Source organism: Pararge aegeria, chromosome 19, assembly GCF_905163445.1.
Source record: "Pararge aegeria chromosome 19, ilParAegt1.1, whole genome shotgun sequence".
NCBI classification, from domain to species: domain Eukaryota; kingdom Metazoa; phylum Arthropoda; class Insecta; order Lepidoptera; family Nymphalidae; genus Pararge; species Pararge aegeria.
Window position 1 is genome coordinate 14610896 of NC_053198.1, and position 8499 is coordinate 14619394.

The 8499-nt window shown below is 37.3% G+C and overlaps 1 protein-coding gene across 1 annotated transcript; it reads right to left on the reverse strand.

Annotated features, from left to right (window-relative positions):
- Positions 1–215: 215 nt before the first annotated feature.
- Positions 216–8453, reverse strand: LOC120632204 (protein CLP1 homolog). The gene is made up of 9 exons (XM_039902010.1): positions 8259–8453; positions 7989–8150; positions 7396–7615; positions 5983–6153; positions 5036–5124; positions 4316–4417; positions 3904–4035; positions 1640–1821; positions 216–1312 (listed from the first exon to the last, which is right to left on the reverse strand). The coding sequence occupies exons 1-9, from the start codon at positions 8349–8351 to the stop codon at positions 1201–1203; spliced, it is 1263 nt and encodes a 420-aa protein (XP_039757944.1). The 5' UTR covers positions 8352–8453; the 3' UTR covers positions 216–1200.
- Between the last annotated feature and the right edge of the window lie 46 nt (positions 8454–8499).

Here is an 8499-nt window from a genome sequence, read left to right on the forward strand (position 1 = left end):
TCGGAACAATAACCATAAACAATTATTGTTCTTTATCTCTTTTGGATTTAAAGCGGCAAGCCATAATTAAAGTTGATACATGCTACATTTCTATGATTAAAAAATCATTATAATAAATTGAATGTAAAATGTTCGGCCTTAAGAAAGTATAAATGTAAATTATTTTTCTAGTCGGGCTATTTAATAAAACAATTTATTTTTATATAGTAAACTAGTTTTATTTACAAAAAAATACGTAAATCTTATCATATTTACATTTTTATTGGTTTTATTTTTACTATGCAGGGGGTAAACAAGGCTTTGACAAACACACAGTGGTCAAAATAATTATGTAAACAGTACAATATTTTTTAAAACTACTTTTTTTTTAAATTTCCTATCTCCCTGCTATTTAACAAAGATTGTTTCCTAAATTTAAACGGACTCGAACCAAGGACTTTTGCAGGTATCATTACTTTTTTGCCTAGGTTAAAAGTCTAAAATCATTATAAATGAAAGAAATGAGAAACTTGTACTTGAAAACTGGATTCAATTTACCTTCGAATTTACGGTCAATTTGAGCATTAAATACCTTGGCTCATGGCTTAAGAAAAACCTAAGCAGCATGTCGTTTTATCTATACCTAGCACATATTTAAATTTAGCAACGCACACCAAGTTAATTTTTTAATCCATGCGAATTGTCTTACAGAATCCCGTTGGATCGATATTTAAAAAATTGTTTCACAAATGCGCTGGACAAGCACGTCATATTACCTATTGCTCATATTTTAATTTTGGAACGCATCTGAGTATTTTTGCTAATCTGCGTATTCTCTCTTATAGGGGAATCCCCGTTGAGTTTCTATTACAAAAAATCTTGTTTCACTATTACGCCACATAATTATGTATCGATTTTAATTATGCAACGCATTCAAGTAGCTCTTGTAACATGCGCAGTTCGTTTGTCTTGCTAGGGGAATTCCCGTCGCGTCTCGATTAAACATTCTCACTATATTAGCTATGCGAGTTTTCTTCAGTCAATGTCATCTCAAATGCTGGAAAGGAAGGTAAATGTTAAGTTTCTGCGTATGTAAGAGGCTGTGCTTTGGACTACAATGCAAAATCCTGAATACCACGCAGGCAGTTCAACGTGGAATGGGACCCTTTATTTCAGTAATTGAGGGTAAATCCGGAACTTATTATGTTAACTTTGGATTGTCTAGTGGTTGTCCATGTATTGTAGTTCTGACAGTAGTAGCACGGTGTTGGGCAGAGGGCGCGGCTGCGGCGATAAGATGGTGAGGGTTTGACGTTCCATGTCCACTGCAGTACTGTAAAAAAAAAAAAAAACTAATTAGTAGATCCACGAATAAATAGCCAGTTTATTTTCTTTCAAAAAAATTCAAAATTTAAAGTTCATTTATTTCAAGTAGGCCCAGTTCATAAGCACTTTTAAAACGTCTAGTCGGTCTGTTTGTAGTGACTCTACCACCGAGAAGAGCCGGCAAGAAACTCAGCAGATTGCTCTTTTTTAACATCATTTTACAGTTTAGAATCTTTTATATTTTCTGTCTTGTGAGAGATGAGAGCGGAGCGTGCTTCCAAGAAGCCTAGACGTTAAGAAATTAACGCAAAGGCAGCGAGGATTATTTACTTACACGCACACAAATCCCGCGAGGTTGCAATGTAGCACGTGGTCGTCGGGCCCACTCGCGAATGACACTGACAGAACGCGGTGCGCCAAAGCGCCCGACGGCCATACGTTCACCAGTTTCGTTAGAGCGTCTTCCGCGCGCATTCCCAGTGGCATGCAAGAATCCGGCAGCGATGGGGCTCCCACCTGTGGGAAGAGCATAATAAATAAATATACTACAACAATACACACATCTATAACATTTGTACATCGCCATCCAGCCCCAAAGTAAGCGTAGCTTGTGTTATAGGTACTAAGATGACAGATAAATAATATATATAAAACCTTGTAATCCCTACTAATCCCTACTAATATTATAAATGTGAATGTAAGTTTGTTTGTTTGTTACTCTTTCATGCAAAAACTACTAAACCGATCATCACGAAACTTTGTACACATATTCCTGAAGGTATTAGAAGTAATATAGGGTGATTTTTATACCGAAATAAAGCTCAGTTCTCTGGGGATAGGGGATTAAAGTGTTTGACGATTTTAAACCAGGCTTAGCTATCCTAAATATATAAAGTGCTGCCACATTTATGAGACACATGTCTTTCGGAAAACAAAAACAAAAGCGGACGAAGACGCGGGCAACAGCTAGTATACAAATAAACACCCAGACACTGAAAAAAATTTATGTTCATCACACAAACATTAAATAATATAATAGGCGTGGGGAGTAATTTTGAAAAAACTGATCTACGATGATTTGCAGTAATAAAAGGATTCGTTAACATAAATTGCAAATTATATTTTAAAAAAATATTCCCCGCGAAAAACGCTCACCGTTTGTCTTAGCCGTGCTTGTGAAAGAGCTTTAGTAAATCCTTGTTCCATAGCTAAATGTTATTATGTTACCATCATCATCATATCAACCTATCGCGGGTCTCCTCCCACAATTAAAAGGGGTTAAGGCCGTAGTCCACCACGCTGGAGCAGTGCGGATTAGTGGACTCCACACACCTTTGAGAACATTATGTAACTTTTAGGCATGCAGGATGTTTTCCTTCACCGTTCAGGCAAGTGTAGTATATTATAATAACTGAAAACGCATATAACTTAGAGAAAAGTTAGAGGTCCCGAATGTGAACTCGAGCACCCACCAACTGGGCTATCACCGCTCCTAATCACATGAGCCGAGATTACGGTATTGATAACAAAATTCATAACAAGTGATTGTTTGAAATCACAAAATACTTGATATACACAGAGATTTCGAAGTTCAAGCGGTATAAAATTATGTTTATATAGACGTGACGTCATAATTTTGAATTCGACGATTCACCTGTCATGGCGGATCGCTCGATTTTGCAGTTTTATATAATTCATTAATTATATGTCATTGGATAAATACTACATTATAGCGATTCTATGTTACTGTCATCATGCCATGTTTGAGATGGGGTAAACTTTACGTCATTATGTTGATAATGGGGTTAAATGTACGTGATTATACAGGAGATGGGGTAATATTGCTGGCATTATGTGAGAGATGGGGTAACACTGAACAGATTGTGTTGCCGATATTGTATAATTTGATTTTAAATGTGTGTAACATTGACATATTTGTATTATCGTCGGGAATTACATTTGACGTTCATTTAAATATAAATAATACATAAAGCTAAAGAGTTTGCTTACGTGCTTGGACACGCTAATATAAGACTAAATCTTTTTTGACGACCGATTGGCGCAGTGAGCAGCGACCCTGCTTTCTGAGTCAAAGGCCGTGGGTTCGTTTCCCAAAACTGGAAAATGTGTTTAGTGTCTGGGTGTTTATATGTATTTTATAAGTATTTATGTATATTATTCATAATAAAAATATTCATCAGTCATCTTACTTTGGGGCTAGATGGCGATCTGTGTATTGTCGTAGTATATTTATTTATTTATTTTATTTATTGTTGCTTGTTAACAAACCCAGGATGGGATAGCATTCAGTGGCAGTTAAATGCCTTAATGTAATGTCATTTACATTATGTTGTGAGGGGTAAAGATGACACCTCAATATAAAGCATCATAGTCATGAAATAATATGAAAATCAATCTTAATTTGCTATACTCCGCGAAAAGCAGGAGAATCTGTATGGTGTAATTTATAATTTCTTCAATCCTTATACTCCACACCAAACAGATCTTTGGCAATGTACTACGCACGTTTCGCTCCTTTACAATGAATAATTGTTAAGCTTCGATCGAATATTTAAGTCATGCAATGAAAATTTTCACCTTATAAATCTTCAAATCTGAGAACTTGACGTCAAACGAGTGTGGATAGTATGGGGTCCGCTTCCCGTAGAAGTATTCCCTGATTCTCGCATCCCTCGCCTCCGCACGCTGACCAGACGATCTCTCTACAACCTACAGAAATTGGAACAGTTAAATAACGCAGATCAAAAAAGCTGCACAGGACAGTCCAAACGTACAGTACTGGGATAACAGGCTAAAGGTGATGATAACCAAAAGGCAAATGACAGCTAGATATGTGACCCATGTATGTGACCCATGCATTTATGTGACCTGTGTGTGTATTAACATACTATCAAGTAACAAACTAAAAAAATTAAGATTACACATTAAGATTTTCTCACTTTATACAAATGAATCTACGGTTCAAAGGGTGTTTCTTCGTTTTACTCACCCCTCCACTTTTGGGCAGGTATACAACTTTGACAAACTTTGGCATGTCCCTCTTCAGTTCATTGTATAGTCTTTCATTGTCTAACACTAATATCACATCCACCTGTAAATAAACAAAACTATTTAGAAACATCCAATAACTCAATTAATATATTTAATTTATATTAATATAATATATCATACTCTGGTAAATAAGGGTGCATTGGCCTTTAATATATACTTAATATTAATGATTTGAGGATTTCATATTTAACCCTTACCCTATTTTTTACCCGACATATAATAGTCTAAGAGATGGTTATTTGTTGAAACTTATTTTATATTTAATATGTCAATAAATATATTGCATATTAAATAATAAAAAAAAATTTTTTTTTTGAACATATCACCGGTTTGATTATTAGACAAATTCTATACCAAACGAAAGTATGAAGCCCATAGAATATGCAAACGTTAGGTTGCCTATTTTTTTCCGGTCACAACTCTCGGGTAGCCAGGTAGATCGATACTAGCATTTTGCACCGATCTGATTATTGAATTAAAATTAAATGAGAATAAAGATTATTTAATTATGAACACGATGGTATAAAGTTGTGTGGATTGTAAATGTGTCGCGAATTCCGAGTGAATATGTGCGACTGAGAGGTCCGAACCATCAACCAACCATCCCATGCGATAGAAGAGGACACAGAGTAGCATGCTATTTGTTCTTGAAAATTACCTCAAACGCTTGTGCTGCATGCGTCAAAACTTTGTAACCAGCTCCCTTGACCCAGCCGCATGTGTTGATTATCACACCCGATGTCGATGCTGCAAATAAATTATCGTTTAATTGAACTAAGATGTTTGTAGCGGTGATAGCCCAATGGGTAGGACTTCGAATTCATTTTTGAGGGGCCGAGTTTGAATCCCACGAGTTATGTGCATGCCTGAGAGTTCTCCGTAATGTTCTCAAAGGTGTGTGGAGTCCACCAAACCGCAGTGGGCCAGCGTGGTAGACTACGGCCTTAATCCATTCTCATTGTGGGAGGAGACCCGTGCCCTGTAGTGGGCTGGTAATGGGTCGATATGATGATCACGGAGAACAAAGAGGTTTGAATATTTTAGTATCAATTATGGCAAATTTCACAGCCAACTTTTTTTTTTCAATATCAGACATGCATTATATATTTATAGTTGGTTAATTAATGTAACTAAGAATTATCAGAGTCATAATCACATTAAATTCTAAAAACTAGAGCGATTTTAGAGAGTTCTCAGTTCATTCATGTCTAGATTCACCACACAGGTCTCTAGAGTCAGCTTTGCACATGTTAGGTCACCAATCTATGTAACTGTCACCGAGACCGATTACGCAGTGTACAAGTAGCAAACAGAACACGAGGCCGATTACAGTTTTTGTATTCTGGACAAGTGGGAGACTTTGGCCGTGGCTAGTTACCACCCTACCGACAAAGACGTGCCGTTTAGCGATTTAGTGTGCGATGTCGTGAAGAAACCGATTACCGCGGAGTGACTACCATACGCCCTAACAGGTTAGCCCACTAACATCTTAGACTGCATCATCACTTACCACCAGGTGAGATTTCAGTCCAGAGCCAACCTGTAGTGGAATAAAAAAAAACCCCGATCTGCGTAGGTAAACCCTTTAAACAGCAATTAGCATACCTTTTTTATTATTTTCGCATCGCTCAGCAATGACCTCTGCTAATCGTGACACTATAGTGTTGTAGAGTTCCAGGTTGTCACCGGGGCTCTTGTGTCCATAGTGGTACACCAGAGGTGCTTGCTGACTAAAGCCTTCCTCTATGGACGCAGGCCTTTCCACCAGCAATGCACCTGTTGGGAACAAAGCAAGTATTGGTTGCAATGAAATCACAGCAATTGTTGTAGTCTTGACAATAGTTCATTATAAAGTGACGATTGGCGCAGTGGGCAGCGACCCTGCTTTCTGAGTCCTAGGCCGTGGATTCGATTCCCACAACTGGAAAATGTTTGTGTGATGAACATGTTTTTCAGTGCCTGGGTGTTTATATGTGTATTATAAGTATTTGTGTGTATTATATTCATAATAAAATATTCATCATATATCTTAGTACCCATAACACAAGCTACGCTTACTTTGGGGCTAGATAGCGATGTGTGTATTGACGTATATATAGTATATTTATTTATTATTTACAAAGTCAACGTCTGAGAATGCTCCGGTGTAAGAACGAATAGTGCGTGTAGATGTAGATGTTGGCTTTGCAATGAATAATTGTTAAGATCAACCTCTCATCCGATATGCCTTGAGTGGCCCAAGCATTTCACAGTTCCAATGTCTGCACTTACGTTTTTAGTATTCAAGCTCACTAGAAGTTGCTTAGTACTGGAGTACTAAGTAGCTTCTTCTGAGAGTGGAGTTTTAAAAGGTTGCTTTTTTTATTGAAGGACTTGATTAGCGTTTAGCAGTTCTTTAAATTGGCGACCAATTTCTGCGTCCAAGGCCGTGGGTTTGATTCCTACTACTGGAAAATGTTTGAGTGATGAACGCAAATGTTTTCAGTGTCTGGGTGTTTATCTGTATATTATAAGTATTTATGTGTATTATATTCATAAAAATATTCATCATCTATCTTAGTACCCATAACACAAGCTACACTTACTTTGGGGCTAGTTGGCGATGTGTGTATTGTCGTAGTATAGCAATAGAAATAGAAAATATATATTTATTTCTTAGTATATTTATTTATTCATTTATTTATTTATTTATAAATAAATAAATATATTACAACAATACCAAAAAGGACACCCTTAAAACCAGGACACATCATTCCAAAAATGCTACTTCACTGCAGGACAAGCTCTGTCACAAAAACTAATATAATGTTATAGGAATCGAAGCCACAGCCTTGGACTAAGAAAAATGGGACACTGCCCACTGTGCCAATTAACTTTCAAATTACTATACTTTATTTTATTAAATATGGTAGAACCCTCCCCCTCCACTAGTTGATACAATAAGCTAGTGTGTGAAAATCCCGTACAAAGGAGCTACGTCCACTATTGGACATCCTTAAGTTGACGATGAAAACTTACCTACAGTCCCTGGTACACTGATATGCCCCTGGCCAACATCCAAATCAACATATATTGGCCGTCTGGCCATCCTCACAGCGTAGTTGAGCAGTATTCTAGTCAATGTTGATTTGCCTACATCTCCAGGGCCAACCACCATGGTCACAGGGCCTCTTGTGTTCTCCTGTTCCGCTGCAACCCTCTGTTGTTCCAATGCTGCGTGTACATTGAGGTATACTACCTTAAAATAAATATCATCATCATCATCATCATATCAACCTTTAATCGGCCCACTACAGGGTCCCCTCCCACAAAGAGAAGGGGTTAAGACATGATGAATTTATAACAATTATAATTGAGGGAAAAGTAGATGGAAAGAGGGGATGAGGGCATCCGATACTAGCTTTTGTAATAAAATGAAAGGCTGGGGTGGGGGCGTATAAAGAGGTAAAAGAGAGCCCTATCTCATCGGTAGAGAAGGTTGGAAAAGACTGCACCGACAAGAGCAGTAACACACTTTGGAACAGTATGGAAGGTTTAATTCCTCTTTCCTATGAGAGAAGGCCTGGCGGTGTGATTTTACTATGCTACAATTATAGTAAGGAAATATATACCATAGGCGTTTCCTTAGCGATATAGCTAACTTCCGTGCGTCCTCGTAGCTCCACCGTGCAGCCGTGCCACGTGAACACAGCAACTTTAGCACCCGTATGGAATTCATACGGTTTTCCTTTGACAAGCTCTGTTCCAAATAACTCAGCATATCCACTCTTCACCTGCAAAACATAGAGTATTTTCTCTAACAAGCAAAATTTAACACACTCAGGCGTATATTGGCTGGAATAATCTAAAAAAATATACTATATTTGTGATGAAAACCATACCTCCAAAACTACTTTTTCGTTTTTAGATTCGACTTCGAAACGAAGTTCAGAGTCTGGCTCCAACTTGAATTCTTGCAACTGCACTTCCGTCATTGTTTTAACATTTAATAAATGAGCACCTAATACATAATACGGGACTCAATTTAAATTATTTTCGAATTTGTATTGCAAAATAAATACAGCCATAGACGAATATATTCCATAGACAATTCATTATCATAGACTACAGAAAAATCAAAAT

Bases quoted from the DNA above. Each gene is read 5' to 3' on its own strand.
- LOC120632204 (XM_039902010.1), bottom strand. From the start codon at position 8,351: ATGACGGAAGTGCAGTTGCAAGAATTCAAGTTGGAGCCAGACTCTGAA. The intron at 7,616-7,988 runs GTATATATTTCC...ATTTATTTTAAG, and splicing joins TCGCTAAGGAAACGCCTATG to GTAGTATACCTCAATGTACA. The intron at 5,125-5,982 runs GTATGCTAATTG...ATTTATTTGCAG, and splicing joins ATGCGAAAATAATAAAAAAG to CATCGACATCGGGTGTGATA.